This window comes from Lissotriton vulgaris, chromosome 7 (assembly GCF_964263255.1).
Source record: "Lissotriton vulgaris chromosome 7, aLisVul1.2, whole genome shotgun sequence".
Taxonomy (NCBI): domain Eukaryota; kingdom Metazoa; phylum Chordata; class Amphibia; order Caudata; family Salamandridae; genus Lissotriton; species Lissotriton vulgaris.
This window is the reverse complement of record NC_141695.1, coordinates 1,238,819,988-1,238,836,434: the sequence shown is the minus strand read 5'-3', so window position 1 is coordinate 1,238,836,434 and position 16,447 is coordinate 1,238,819,988. Positions and strand designations below refer to the sequence as shown.

General features: G+C 42.9%; 1 protein-coding gene across 2 annotated transcripts in view; it reads right to left on the bottom strand.

Annotated features, from left to right (window-relative positions):
* The window catches only part of LOC147703302 (serine protease inhibitor Kazal-type 1-like), a 53,521-nt gene that overhangs the window by 34,261 nt on the left and 2,813 nt on the right, over positions 1-16,447 (bottom strand). For both annotated transcript variants that reach the window (XM_086931739.1, XM_086931738.1), the window contains exon 2: positions 8,154-8,194. In XM_086931739.1, coding sequence (XP_086787865.1) covers positions 8,154-8,194 — 41 coding nt within the window. The remainder of the gene's footprint in view (positions 1-8,153; positions 8,195-16,447) is intronic.

The following is a 16,447-nucleotide window of genomic DNA, read 5'->3' as shown; positions in this document are numbered from 1 at the left end:
TTTCCAAACCTCAAATCCATCCTATCCTCCTCTTCTTAGCGTGTCTTCTGCGTACACAGGTGCTCCCTCTTTATAAGTCTGTAGCTTACTGTCCCCTTCTTTCTATCTTTCTTACACACCTTCTGCTCCTCTGTCTGGAGATCTTTCACCACTTGATGCACAAACTACATATCCATCTCTATCTTCCTTTCTATCAATTCCATGCAGCTCTCACCCTTATCTATTCAGCATGTTACATCATTCCGCTACACAAATACACTTCACACTATACAATTCTACAACTAACAATTCCAACACAACCGCAAAATTCAACTCCACATGACATACACCACTACACTCCAAACCAAAACACATATATAAAAGGCATTGTCATTTACAATGCTAATCACTCTAACTCCAAATGTGAGGACTAATGCATTGAAAATGCTTGTTTTCTTGGCTTCCGCTTGACGTTTCACCCCAATAGTTTCCATGCACAAATTAAGCAAAAAAGAGCACTTTTTGGGAAGGTTTCTTGAAGATTTGTCAAATGATGCAAGGTTATTAGCAGCAACAAATAAAATGCATTCCCTACGGACACACTACCCTATTTTTAACTACTCATGTATGCTTAACATGTTTATAGGTCGCTGCATAGTTTACGTAATTTGATTATATGCTTTTGGGTCCCTGTTATTGATATTTTTTATCACAATGTGTAATTATGATCATAACAATTGTTTCTATAAGTGTTTCACTGTTGAAAAAATGAGGGAAAATATACAATAAAATACATAAATATAAAGAAATAACTAAAAAGAACATAAAATTACTAAAAATATTAATACAAATACATAAATAAATTAGATTTATGTACATCAACACTTGAAAGCCTGGGTTTCCTAATATTTATCCATGCATGTACATATGTGATGTTATACAATACAATTTTATATCTCTTTATTATTTTTCATATGTACGTATACCTTTTTTACATGGTTATGAAACTATATATTTATTGTTTTACTCACACTGTAGATAAAAATATTATCAACTCTCTCCAATTCACTATTTTATGTCTCAGCCTATACCTCTTTCACTATGCCCTCAACCTCCACTCTTTGACTCATCCCAAACCAAATTTTACTACTATGATCTCACAAATAACCCTTTCTAGACTCTTCCCTTCTATATCCCTCCTTTATCTTATTCAATGCAACTAAAAGACTAACATGTTCACCGCTCCACTTAGCATCTTATGTTTCCCTATACTAGTCCACCACTAATGCACTGTGTTTTCCACAATAGCAAGCAACTCACCGAAAAGTGATTCAATGCCTCGTCAGGGGTAGTAAGTGTTATATAAATACAAGTATAATTACAGTAAACCTTCTTTACTCAGATGTCATTGGTCAGGACCAGTTAATCAGAAATCTTTTACTTATAAAGCTGCATAGCCTTTCTATTAACAGTTCTGCTTCCAACCTTTCATACTTCTACTTGTAGGGTTACATCCTCCTCAACAAAAATGAGGGCAACAATGTCTGGGGCTGTTTGGCAACTTCCATCTTGTGCCATATCAGACCAGGAGCAACCCAAAACGGATCTCCCTTATCACAAAATACAAGTACCTCTGCTAACAGGATTCCTGCTACTAGATATACATACACACACTCAACATTCAGAGAGAGATGTAAGTTTGTGGTCTGGTCATGACACATGAGTGAAACTTTACTCGTACTGGCCTGTAGGCATTTTGCCCATATCCTTGAAGAGGTAAACTGTAGGCCTGGGAAGAGTTCTACTGCTTAGAACTCAGCAAAGTGCTGCAAAAACTCACATGTGCTCCGCGGAGTTCCACCAGCAGCGCACTCTATTAAGTTGTGCTGCTCGTACCTATTTTAAGTGTTGGGAGTTTGTCCCGCACTGTAAAATCAGCGTAAACAGCACTCATCGTTGCACCGGAGGGCGCTGCTGCTTTCTGCCACTCGAATAGACCTTCTACTCGAGCAGCAGCTTTCTCAACACGAGCGGCAGATTTTTCAACATGAGCTGTCGCAACCTGCCGCGCCCATGCGCGCTGAGTAATCTCGCAAGGAGGTCTACCACATTATTTTTTATTGCGAGCAACTCGCCAACTTAACAGTGCTGAGTTGCGTGAGAGACAAAACTCTGTTCTGCGTCACTTCATGGAGTTTTGCAGAACTCTGTACTCCGCGAAGAATGCGGAGTGGGCAAAATGCTGTAAACTCCGGCGGAGCGGAATTCTTTGCCCACCCCTAGTAAAAAGGCCTGTTCAGCTATGGATCACTAAAACACAGTATGCTGCCACCACCACTAACTAGAAATGGCCACGGTCACAGACAGACGTCCTATATCCAGTCAAGGGCACAATTATGGCCCACCTCCATGACCTCAGGGTCAGGTTGTAGGTCTCAATGTCAATTTCGGTCCTAGGCCTACAGTGTACATGCAGGGTTTTATGTGTGCAGAGGCCAAAATGAAAATCCATTTGCTGTTGGGTCACTCACAGCAGGCGTACATGTCCTTTTCTTTGCAGGGGGACAGTATCCTTCCACTACCAATCCTATGGTAGGTAAAGCACACTCAGCTCCACAACATGATGTCATGCTGTGCGTAGCACACGGCAAACTTGTTAGAGAGCTAGGGCAGAGTATGGCAGAAGGAGCTGGCCAATTTTAGCAGTGATGATTCTGGGGGTGATTTACTATGCTTTCGCGCCATGTTTACGTCACAAAAGGGACGCAAAACAGTTCAAAATCTTTTTTTCCTAATTTACTTTGCAGCGCTAAACTTGTTTAGCGCTGGAAATAACGTAAAAGTAATGAGAAGCAGCTCATAGCGCTGCTTCGCATTACTTTGTGCCACGGGGGAGTGACAACGGTGGTGCTTGGGTGTTCCCATTCAACCACCCAAGGTTTCTCACGCTAAACCCAATTTAGTAAACACAGTAAATTGTGTTTAGCGTGAGAAAACTGCGCCCTTTTAAACGGTATGCAGCGTTTAGAACGCAAGCATTACAACGGAATACCTTTACAACGCGGTCGTAACAACGAAAGTTGTTACCACGCATTGCACTGGGGGGGCGCTCAAGGATAGTAAATGATTTAATTTACTATCCCAACACCTTCCCTACTATCCACGGGGACTGGTGTTGGAATAGTAAATTAAATTGTTCAATTTTGCGCCCCCCCCAGCGCAATGCGTGGTAACAACTTTCGTTGTTACGAACGCGTTGTAAAGGTACGCGTTGTAAATGTATGCGTTCTAACATCATATATCCCTTTTAAACTAGGTGTAAGGAAGGAGAATTGCTTTAATTTCTCCTTCCTTTTCTGACTTTACATGCGTGCTGCACTGCGCAGCACTTATGCAAAGTGGGAAAAGCTTTCCCTCCTATCTGGGACTAGTATTTTGAACAGGAAAAGAGTACCTTTTCCTGTACAAAACCTATGCTGAATTCACACACACACACACACACACACCCTAGCGCTACGGTGTAAGGTGTGTGGGTGGCGCATGGCAGCTGTAATAAGCGCCGGCGCAAGGGAAAGGGGAGGAGAGACATTTTTTTGAAAATATGACGCTTTCCTGCTCCCTCCCTGTGGCGCAACGCAGTGCAGCCTCGCAGGGGGCTGGGCTGTGTTGCGTGGAGATTTGGTAAATCTCCCCCTCTGTGTTGTCGCCTTTGCGCAACACAATAATGCAAATGTGGCTGCTATTCTGCATTGGATGGATAGGTAATATATATATGGACAAACTGATTCTTGAGGCAGTAGCACTAACTTTACGGTAGGATGGGCAATTGGCTAATGTTCCGTGCTCCCATGGAGCAAAACAACGCAAAACATTGAACCAATTCACTTACCATTACAAGCACAAAGTTACGCAGCACCCTACGAGTGCCTGCCCAGCCCTTAGTAAACCTATGCCAGGATGTTTACTTTTCCACTGCCCACATATTGATCTTGGACTGAATACTACCTCAACACTTGTAAAGTGTAGATGAAAAATAATCTATACTTTTCCTTTCTCGTCTCTTCTCTAAATCATGCTTGCAAGTTCTCACTTTAAAATAACTAGACAACCATATTCATATGCAAATTGACCTCTGCTAGGAAAGTGTAAATTTAGCAAACGCATTCTTTCTTGCTCAAGGTCAATGTACTTTTCATCAACGGCGCAATGCCGCCATCTCGTGGTTTTGTAAGAATTTTCATTTTAAATACTCAAAACGTTCTGGCAGCAAGTATTTGTGTTCATTCAACTACTCTGTTGTGCGAAATTACTAAAACAAAATAGATACTCCCCAGGAGTTTCAATGGCTTCAACTACTGGTCTGCTTCATGTGTGTATACAGCATACCCACACAATATGGATACTGGATTTGGAATATGAATCTGACCAGCCTCGGAATCCTATGGGAATCTGCAAACTACTCATCTCATATTGACATGAATGCATATGCATAATCTCAATTAATCCAGTCCTGTCAAATAATTCTCCACTACAGACCCAAGTCCCACTTCTAGGTGTGGGTAAAATTTAAATTCCGCTGATGAAATTCCTAAATGTTGCGCACTGTAAAATTTAACAAAATTTCTCAGAAATTGGCATTGTGCAGTTTTCATCCTCGGTAGACTGGCTGTTCATTACAAGTCTTGCAGACAAACAGTTTATGTGTTAATCCGTCTCCTGCCAATGCCTGGAGTGACTATTTTACCTAAAATGTGCACTTGGGGTGAAAAAAAGTTACTTCAGAAGCCCGCAAACCATATTTCACTCTGAAAGTGTGATGAAATGTCCCAAAAGTTTGCCAAAAATTAACGCAATTTAGCACACTCACATCAGGCCCGGCTCCTGGATAGAGGGTCTGGGTGGTCCATAAAGATGAGTGGGGCTGTCCAGAGCCATCGAGGTGTCTGGGAGCTGAGGCTGCCATGCTGGACAGACTGGTAAGGATGTGAGCTGCATACCATACACACTGCCAAGTCCCGTCTACTACGTTTTAACTGTGTATTTCTAGAGGTTTAAACCTATGGGCTTCATTTCTTATGCTCTCTTCAACTTGCCCTTCTTTCTCTCTGTCTTGCACTCCTCTCTTGCCAGCTTCACCCTCCTTTGTGTCCACTTCACCCACAGCTGTCTCGCTTACCCCACTCTCCACTTCTCCTAACGCCCTCTCTTCACCTCATCCTACTCTCTCTGCCTTATCCACCTGTTTTCCTTCTTTCTCCACTTCACCCTCATATTTGTCTCACCTCACCCTCCTCTCTTTCCACCTTCTCCCATTCTCCCCTGACCTCGCCATCCTCTCACTGTGCACCAACTTACTCTCACTCCAATTCAGCCTTCTACGTCTATCTCACCCTTCCCTCTTCACCTCACCCTTCTTTCTCCCTTCCTCAACCTTCATGCTTTCCCTCTCCCTTTTCTCTGTTCCTTGCTCTCGCCTCACTCTTGCTCATCCTCCTCTGTCTATGTGGGGGAGAGAAGTCTCCCCCACAACTTCCTCCTTTTTTCGCTATCCTCTCTCCTGTCTCAGCCTTCTTCCTATTACCCTCCTGTCTAGCCCCGACCCGTGCAGGAAAGAGATGTGGGTCAGTGGGACCGGGTTGGGGGGTTCAATAGTCGGCCACAAGGGAAAATTAAATAAATAATTATTTTCCCCTCGTCCTCTGTTGATATCGCTCCCCTCCCCCGCCCCACCTCTTTTACCTGCCCAGGCCACAGCTGCTCCTGTCTCTCTGCGTCCACTTTCCTTCTCTCCAAAGCACCTTGGACTGTCCATCTCGCCCTCTCCGTCAGCCTCAACTTCACTGCTGCTGCCTATGTGGTAATGGTTTTGTGTATGTAACCGAATGAGGGGTGTGCATGTGCTTGTGTGGGTACATGGGTGTGAGTAATCAGTCCTGGCACTTTTGCATCCCTGTATCTCGCCTTCACTGGTAGCCCCCCACATTCCTTTTAGTTGCCTATTAATCTATTTCGGTGTTAAGCAGATTCTAAAGAGCTGTAACCTTTGCCAGGACAGTGTTAGTGAGTATAAATGTAAAAATAATTATGTAATGCTGGCACAAATTATCCCACGTTACGTTGAGTAATTTGCCTTTTCTTGCCACATAATTTGGTCAACCCTGACGCACAATTTGGTTTTCCCCAGCCGCATAATTCCAGTATCCCTGGCCATAAGTAAGGAATATTGTCAATGCAGAAAGAAAATATAACAAACCATTACTTAAATATATATCCTGATGGTATGCACATTTTCACATACTTTTTTCCAACGACAAAATCCTTCACACTGTTTCTGCCATATAAATGTTTTCATCTCTTAATTACTGTGTAACAGGAGATTGCGGTCTCGATATAGTGAGAATGCGTCAGGTACCCTTCCTGCTAACACATGCACATTAATAGATTCCAACACCGGTGATCCTACTCTATACTCTAAATGAGGCCTGAGAACGACAAGTTTGGCTTCCGCTCTTCCAAACTCTAAGGCCCAAATTTACAAGCCCATTGCACCGCTGGTGCATCACGTTTTTTGACGAACCAGCTACGCAATGGGATTGCCCATATTTACAAGGCCATGTAAAGTCATCCTGTATGACTTTTCATGGCCTTGTAAATATGGGCCCCTTTCACGCATTACTCTGCGTGAAAGGGGAGTTCCATGGGTGTTGCTGTGGGTGTTCCCACGCAACATCCATGGAAACTGACACATTCCTAGATTTACAAAGTTTTGTAAAGCTAAGAATGCGTCAGAATCCTATGGCTACCCAGGGGAGGCCTAGAAGTGGTGCAACGAGGAGAAATACATTGATATCTCCTTGTTTTTCCCTCTTTCTATGTGTGCTGCATTCTGCAGCACACGTAGAAAGAGGAAAATGCCATCAATTATTGGTTTTTTTTGCAGGAAAGAGTCCCTGCCTGCACAAAAACAATCATCCCCGCAATGCAGTCACCCTTGCAACATGACGCAAGGATGCCTGCGCTGGTACATGCCAGCCAGTTGTGCGTCTGGGGAATGCACATGGATGCATCATAACCTTGTTAATACGATGCATCCATGTGCTTTTAAAATTACGCTGCTTGGCGCAGCGTAAAGGCTTGCAGGGCAGCGCTGCATCATTTTGCAGTATTTGAGGCCTTAAAGGAGCACCTTAGTCTTAACCAATCTGAGAGAGAGATTGTTGGCATCGCCCAATATATCCATACAAAGACACTTAACATAGGAAAGCACAGCATAGGACAGCCTGTACCACATGGGTGAAGAGCCACTGGAAGCTAAATTTTAGGGTATCTCAATAAAGTTGAGTGACATTCAATGTGTTGGCACGTGCATGTCTTTAGTTACCTAAAGTATCCTAAATAGGAAATATTTCGTTGAGATATTAGTAATAGAATTCCATCTTAGTGTTACGTGACCAATAGTGTCTAAAGTTGTTGGTGTATATATAGTTGGTTTCAGGAACTGATGCATTTTTGGGTCATACAATTCTTCCCAGGCGCATGTGTGGATGTAGCTTTCATTACAAGGTCCGATTCACAAGGAACTGCTGACAAAATTTAGAAATCTGCCCCCTTCGATTTGCTCCTACGCATGTAGTGTACTGTTGAATGTTTGGGGATTGCCCCCAACCCCCAAAATAAAAAAAAAATCAATCCATGAATCAGGATGTGGAATTTCTAATTGCATGGCACTTTTTTAAAATGAGTGAAATTCGCCACTGTTAAACGGGTCCAGAGTGAGTTCCCATAAACTTCCCAGTTCGTGGGACTTCACTGGCTTTTCAGGGCCCCTTGTTTAGGGTACCCTTCCCCGTACGTCTCCTTAAACTTATATGGTCGAATCAACAATAGCAGATTTTCTACATCGTTAGTGCATTTTTTAGTCTTCAAAAATGCTATACTTGAGGACCTTTGCTCCGTTAATAGCTTATTTTCCACAAATATCACATATATGAGTTTTCAAATACCTTTGTGAATTGTACCCACGACGTCCCCTTCTAAGGGGGTCCCCGGTCCAGATACATTTTACAATAAGCACGTCATGTATTCCGTTCAGACTGGTTCTTACGTCACTGAGTACGTCGTGTTATGTCAATTATCTGCCTGCGTCATGCACATATTTCTAATTAATATCTTACCTCCCTTTCAGCCTCATCATTGCTGGCAGCTCCGGCCTGATCTAAAATAACACATGAAACAGAAAAGAAAAAAAATGACAGAGCAGTGAGAAAAGTGTTCTGCGTCACACAGGACTATATTTTATTCTGGAAAGCAGTCCAACTTTTTAAACAGTCTGATACATGCAATTCCTTCTTCCTGCCTATACATTTTATACATTTACATTGTGTTTAAATTCCTTAAGGCAGAAAGACCAATCTTGACATGGTATTGAAAACTAAGCAAGCAGGGGGCATATCAGCAGGGACTTTATCTCCGTTTTTTTGGCTTTAACCCCTTGTATGCTGCCGTCGGCCGTAGGCCGCCGCAAGCACTACCTTTGTAGTGCTGTGCACGTCCAACGGCCAACGCGGCCCCGCCCGTGCAACGAAACGCCCACACCGCGGCGGAATTGCCGCTGTGGTTAACGGGTTAAAAGCCAAAAAAGCAGAGATAAAACTATCGCCCTATCAACCACAGTTTGCTAACATGCAAAATCGCATGTTAGCACCCTTTTTCACTACGCCTCCTTTTGCATCTCTAATGAGATGCAAAGCAGGCGTTCCTTACAAAAATAACTGGAGAAATTTTGCTAACCGACATTTCTCCAATTATCAATTGGCACGCTAACAAGCATAGCGATACGAAAAGTAGCGCTAAACACGGTTATTGCTACTTTCCTTACGCCTGCTTTTAGTTTGACTTAGCCACGACATCCAATGAAAGGTGGATATCATGGTTAAGTATGCCATGCCCTATCAACAACGTAGCGCCAAACGTTGTGCGATTATCGCTGGAATCCCAGCAATAATTGCACATTTGGGAGCTAGCTCTGGTATTTTTATCGCTCTGGAGATAAGCGTCGCTGATAGCGCGCTATATCCGTGATAAAAACAAGAAAAAATTATACTAGCGCTAAGTGCACTTAGCGATAATTATCGCTGGGTGTTGATGATGTGCCCCCAGGTTCTTTCACAGATTAATGCCTGCACTCATTATGACACTATGAACTCAGAAAAAGAGATAACCCTCTGAATCTCCTGCAACTGCCCGGTCACTACATGCTCTGCAAAGAGTATTACCACCCCTATGCAACCTCTTTGGCTTATGCAATGTGAAGGTCAACTGGAAGATGTCTGTCTGCGTTCCAGTATGACTCGTGTCTTTTCAGTCCCTTCTATATGACATGCGTCACTGTAAGTTCTGCAGGGAGCTCACCCTTACCTACTGTATGATGTGTTACTGTAGGCTCCGGCAAAACTGAAGGTCACCTGCCTCATTTAGAGTTCAGTATTTCAACAGAGGATACTACTCTGTATCCGCTGATGACTTGTTTGTCTGATGACCCGGCAGAGTAAGGTCTGTCGGTAGTTATGACACTTTTCTGCCCACCCTGTTTAGATTGGAAGAACAAATGGCAAGTTTTCACTGTCCATCATCGCCAGGTAAAACCTGGCAGTAAGGGGCAGGGTGTTATTGCTTTGGGATTTTGTTTTTAAAAAATGGAGAAAAAACACATTGAAAGTTTGTCGTATGGCTCTGTCATGTTGACAAATCCATCCATAAAACGTTCAATGCATTGACAGGAACCACTGATACAGTGGTTCCTGCCGATGCATGAGGTGTCCACTGAACCGGCGGACATCTCTAAATTTAGTGAGCAGCTTACTCTCTCTCGGCAGCTGAGTTTTTTACTCTGTGGCTGTGACAGAGTAAATCCCATCAGCCAAACTCTAAATTTGGCCCCAAGTCTCTTTTGTGATGTTCCATTCTATGGTCTGCAGAGAGCTCACTCTCTCACCCCTATGTGACTTGTGTCATTTTACACTCTGCAATGAGATTTTCCCCACTTCTCCTGTGTGAGCCTGTCACTTTGATTCGAGCTCTCTCTCACCTCTTCTGCGCAGCTTCAGTTAGTGTGAGAACTCAAGTGTGCTCTCTCATCCCTCCTGTAAGTCTTGTGTATTCATACGGTCAATAGAGAACTCTCTCTTTTGTCCCTACTTTTTGAATCCTCCTGTGTGACTCATGTCACTCTGCAAGACGCTATCTCCCACCTCTGCAGTGCAATTCATCTTTGTTAGATGTTGGGGTCTCTAGTTGGCACAGGTAGGTACTTGTGACAAATAGGGAACCTCTCCTCTAGTCAGGATAAGGGGATTACACTCCTAAAATAATCCCTGCTCACCCCCTTGGTGGATTGGCACGAGCAACAAGGCTTTATCTCAGAGGCGTTGTAAATTAAGCATTTCTGACCACACACAGTAACCCAGTGACAACACTACAAATGGATACCACACAAGATTGTATATCAAAAATAAGTATATTTTATATAGAGTTACCACAAGACCAATAAACAACAAAAAGAATCCACAGTATTATCAGATTTTAAGAGTTCTGGTTAAAAGGCTTAGATCAAGGTTCTGTGCGAGTCGGTAGACTAGACGGGCTACAGCGGTGTTGAAATTACAAGGAGTCTAGCAAATCCAGTGGACCGCGTCAGTATGGGCCCACTCAAATGTCAACAGACTCAGTCACAGTACCTTTTACTTGAGGCCGGCACGGATGTGCGAGCCGGTTCCGGTGTTTGTTGCGGTGCAGAAAAGAAGCGATGCAGGATGTGTTGTCCCTCGATGCGGTGCAGGCAGTGGCCCATTGACAGAGTTGGTGGATCCAAGGCATGCGTTGCAGGGCGAGACGGTGCTTCGATGCGGTGCTTGCAGCTTGCTGTGCGGCGACAGAGCCGGAGTTTGGGAGCTGGCATTGATCAGTCCAGACAGCGGTGCGTGTCGTGCGGTGCGTCGCAAAGCGTGCGAGGCGGTGCCCAACTCCGGTGCGTTCACAGGACTCGAAGTCAGCAGCGGTGACCGCATCGGTCATACCAGTACAAGTCGGTGTAGCTAGGCGTTGCACATCGAAGTGTCCACCAGTAGCGGTGCAGGCAACAGCTCTGTGACGGCGTCAGGATAGAGTCGGTGAGGTCAGAGCTTGCATTGTTCGAGGTGGACGTTGCTTGATGCGGTGCCTACAGGACACCGGGCCAGTCGTGAGAGTCGGTCACAGCTCCCTGCCTCTGTAGCCACTCAAACAGCATTTCCAGCAGCAATCCACAAAGGCCGGTGAAGTCCACTGGTCCTGGGACTTCGGTCAGGGGCAAGCTCTCTTCCAAGCCCTTGGAGATCTTTTGCACAAGTTGAAAGTAAAGTCCACAAAGTTCTTTCTCCTCTCTTTGGCCGTCAGGCAACCACTGCAGGCCAATCCCCAAGCAGCACTTCGAGCTGGGTAATAGTCTCTTCTCAGTTTCTTCAGGTTTCTCTCCTCGGCAGAGGTTTCGTCTTGTAAGTCCAGAAGTGATCTAATTTCTTGGGATCAGGGTCCCAATATTTATACCCCAAAATCCTTTGTTCTCTGAGGGGAGAGGGGCCTGTGCCCAGTCCAAAACAGTTCTGAAGCACTCTGTTTACCAGACTTCTCCTTTCCTTTCACAGCAGGAACATCAGTCGCCCAACAGGATGTGAGGCCAGCATTATGGAAGGCAAGTACAGCCCTGGAGCACTTTGTTGATAGTCTTTCTTCTCTTCTTTCAGTGTGCAGGGCAGAGACATCAGACGCACCACAGGGGGTGGAGCCTGCACTGTGGGGGGTGGGCACAGTGCTATTCAGGTCCCAGGTGCAACTTCTCCCTCCCATCTAGATGCAGATCTCTCTATACACCACTGGGCTGACTCATTCTGTTTCCTGGAATCCCCCAGCCCTGTTACTCAAACTCCAGACAAGGAATACACAACCTCGCAGAGGCAGGCTTAAATGGTTAGGCAAGCAAATACCTTCTTTCTAAAGGTGGTATTTGCAAACACAGAATATTAAAATAAACTTCACTAAAAGATGTATTTTATTATTCTGAGTCCATGCATACTAAACTCGAATTTATACCATGTTCTCTGAGTAAGTTAAGATTATAAAATGTAATAATTCTAACAGCCCATTCTCGCCTGTGGAGAACAGGTAGCCTTGCAATAGTGAAAAACGAAAATGGCTGTAATTCACTATTAGGACATGCCACACACATCAGGGCTTGTCCTACCTTATACTTACATTGCACCCTGCCCTTGGGCCTATCATAGGGGTGTCTGATATGAAGAAAAGGGAAGGTTCAGGGACTGGCAAGTGGGTGTACTTGCCCAGTCAGCATGACAGTACCAGACTGCACGCAGGCTCTGCAATAGCAGACCTTAGACACATTTTACAAGGCTGCTTCTGTGGGTGGCACAACCAGTGCTGCAAGCCCACTAGCAGCATTTGGGATTTACATTCCCTGGGCACACTCAGTGCACTGTACTAGGGTCTGACAAGTAAACCAAATAGTCAATCATGGAATCACCAATTAATACATTCATTTACAGTAGGGAGAGCATATGCACTTTAGCACTGATCAGCAGTGGTAAAGTGCCCAGAGTAATAAAATAGTCAACAACAGGTCAGAAAAAATATAGGAGGAAGGCAAAAAGTTCAGGGATGACCCTAAAAAAAGGGCCAAGTCCAACAATCTTAAAGTGTAATTTCTTCAGGGAGTTCTCTCCCATGACCCTCCTGTGTGACTTGTTTCACTGTAATTTCCCAACTTTGTGACTCATTCCATTGTGAGCTCTGCAGACCAGTAGTGGCTCCTGGAGGGAGTGCTGCAGGGCTGTGGGACATAGCTGGGAAGGGGCAGGGTGGGGGGTAGTAAACTACGGCATACGACTGAAAAGAATTAAGTAACTAACTAAATAAATCAAACAACGTACATTGGGCGCGCTGCATCGCCATTTGCATAAGATAATTGCTCTTATGATGTTGCTTTTAAATCCCGCCATAAGCATGGCAGCTCAATGAAATATGGTTGTTGCAGTCTTTGATTGTTAAAGTCCCACAATCAAAGACTGCAACAACCATAATGCATCGAGCTGCTATGCCTATGTGCGTGATTTAAAAGCAACATCACAAGAGCAATTATCTTTTGCCGCTGCAGCTCCTCGGAAGCCATTCCTGAGATCAAGGGTGACAGGATGCCCGAAACACATATGGAACTTATGGCAGATGAACTGTTTCCGCGAGAGAGTTTTCGAATGCTGCCTTGCCAATAAATAGGCTGTGACATGCCATGTGTGATTAAAAAAAAATATATATATATATTTATATATATATATGTATATATATATATATGCATACATACATATTAAATGTACACACATCCGTTAAAATCTATCAGTGATCTCATGCACGACATGGAAACACTTCCCACACAGGATCAGAACAACAACACATTTCTAACCACACACACTGTGCAGTATATAGGGCTACCCCTTTATACTCAATGGCTTGCACACACCACACAGGGGAAGTACGTGCTATATAAAAACGTTATATGACCTGTATGCCGTGTGCAACTCCAAGCTCCAAGCTCTACTGGGTATTTCCTCTCATGCTCTGTTTCTTCATGACTACAGAAGAGTCACTCTGATCCCAACCCTTTAGGATTTTCACTGGTGTAAGATCTGCAGAGTGCTACCTCTCACTTGTTTGTGCTAGTATACATTTTTCTGGGATTGGTGTCAGTACAACGCGATGTATTACAACGCGTTCCGTTACAACGCGTTTTTTACATCGCAAATACCATTACAATGCATGCCATTACAACGCATGGCATTACATAGCAGATACTTTTACAACGCATGGCATTACATCGTAAGTATAGGTAAGTATATCTTTTTTTTTAAAAATGTAATAAAGTTAATTAAATTAATTTAAAATAATAAAAATAATATAACATTTTTAAAACAGTAATTAATTTAATTATAGTAATTTAATTAATAATAAAATTGATATTAATGTAATATATTTAAAATAATATAATTAATGATATATAAAAAAATTATAAATAGAAAATAATATAATGTAATTAATAACAATAAATATAATTATAATTTAATTAAGTTATAAATAATACATAATATAATTATATTTAATAAAATTAAAAGAATTTAATTAATTAAACATTTTTAAATAATATAATTTAATTATAATCGTTTATTAATACAATTAAATTAATAATTGTAAATATAGTTATTATTTTAATTAAATTAAATAAAATTAATTTAATTAATTTAATTTATATAAAGTCGTAATACCCCTGTACCCCAAAAAACAAACCCAGCCCTAAAACCTAAAAACACCCCTGTACCCCAAAACCCAAACCCTGCCCTAAAACCTAAAAACACCCCTGTACCCCAAAACCCAAACCCTGCCCTAAAACCTAAAAACACCCCTGTACCCCAAAACCCAAACCCTGCCCTAAAACCTAAAAACACCCCTGTACCCCAAAACCCAAACCCTGCCCTAAAACCTAAAAACACCCCTGTACCCCAAAACCCAAACCCAGCCCTAAAACCTAAAAACACCCCTGTACCCCAAAACCCAAACCCTGCCCTAAAACCTAAAAACACCCCTGTACCCCAAAACCCAAACCCTGCCCTAAAACCTAAAAACACCCCTGTACCCCAAAACCCAAACCCTGCCCTAAAACCTAAAAACACCCCTGTACCCCAAAACCCAAACACTGCCCTAAAACCTAAAAACACCCCTGTACCCCAAAACCCAAACACTGCCCTAAAACCTAAAAACACCCCTGTACCCCAAAACCCAAACACTGCCCTAAAACCTAAAAATACCCAAACACCCCAAAACATATACATCAGTACCCCAAAACATATACTCCTATACTCATACTTATTTTAAAAAATACTTAAATTAAGATATTTAATTTATAATATTTAAAAACGAAATAAATATTTTTAAATAATTAATAATAATTAAATCAATTATAAAATATTAAATAAAAAAATAAAAAAATTAAATACTTACCAATACTTACGATGTAATGCCATGCGTTGTAATAGCATCTGCTATGTAATGCCATGCGTTGTAATGGCATGCATTGTAATGGTATTTGCGATGTAAAAATCGCGTTGTAACGGAACGCGTTGTAAAAGATGCGTTGTAGCGGTAACACACCATTTTTCTGTACCTGCATCACTTTTGCAAATGTTACCTGTGTGAGGTGACTTGATTTTGGGGCCTATTTACAAGCCCCTTGCGCGTCTGGTACATCACTTTTTCCCATAGTGAAAGGGACGCCCTGGCATCCCAAGGGGCTTGTAAATAAGCCCCTTAGGCTCTTTTTAATACTCACCCTGTTATTGGCTGAGCCACTGAGCACGGTGTCTTGTCTTCAAAAGAGTGGGCATGTCAAGTGAAAGAACGATACTCATTGGTTTGCTTCCTTACTGTTGTCTGCTTTGAAGCCATTTTGTGTTCACGTGCCCTGGTGAACCTTGAAGGTCTATCGCCAGACACAGTTTTCTCACACAGGAAGATACGCCATGCCCCAGATGTTCAGTTCCCTAAGCTCTCTGATCAGCTCCCGCTATCAATGATTGCATTTCTAGTGGATAACTATATTAATATCAGCGTAGATAAACCATGTAAATAATGTTCACACCTGGAATGGTCAAGAAAAATTAACACTGCCTCTTAATAATAGGAAATACTTTAGGCATTAGGAAAAGTCTTATCACCCCATGTGGGACGTAGAAACACTACACGATAATAGGCAGCAGAACATAAAGAAACAACAAATACCACACTTCTCCTTTAACCATTGGCTATAAAAAGTTTTACGTGGATTGTGTGAGGATCAAGTGGATCTTACAGGCTGTGGTGCTGGTGGCATGGCATCAGCCGCCCAAACCGCACAACGCCCACCCTACTTTGACTGTACAACCGGGAATTCAGGCTGAAAAACACTGCAGGACTGCAAGGCGGTCCAGTTATTGTTTCCAAAGAAAACCCACAAAAGCAGGACTTGTTTTTGAAAAACAAAAACATTTAAAATTCCCCAACACGCGGTGACTTTTCTTCCAGAGCGGTTCATAGTGATATTTTTTCCTGCCGGGGTTCATGCTTGGCAGGCCCAGGCAGGAAGAGACATTGTTGGAGGTACCATCGTAAACAGGGGTTCAGAGGGCAAGGCGCTCGTGCCTCGTGCTCCAGCGGTAAATACCTCGTTGTGTCTTACAATTAACTGAGATGAGGAAACGATTTGGATGGAGTACGGAACACTGCTAACTTTGAGAAAATGCCACTATACTACCATTCATTTTTTTAATGTCCCCCTCCCCCGCCCCCCACCCACACACATACTTTTTTATACATGTAATACAGTAGCAATTGGCAT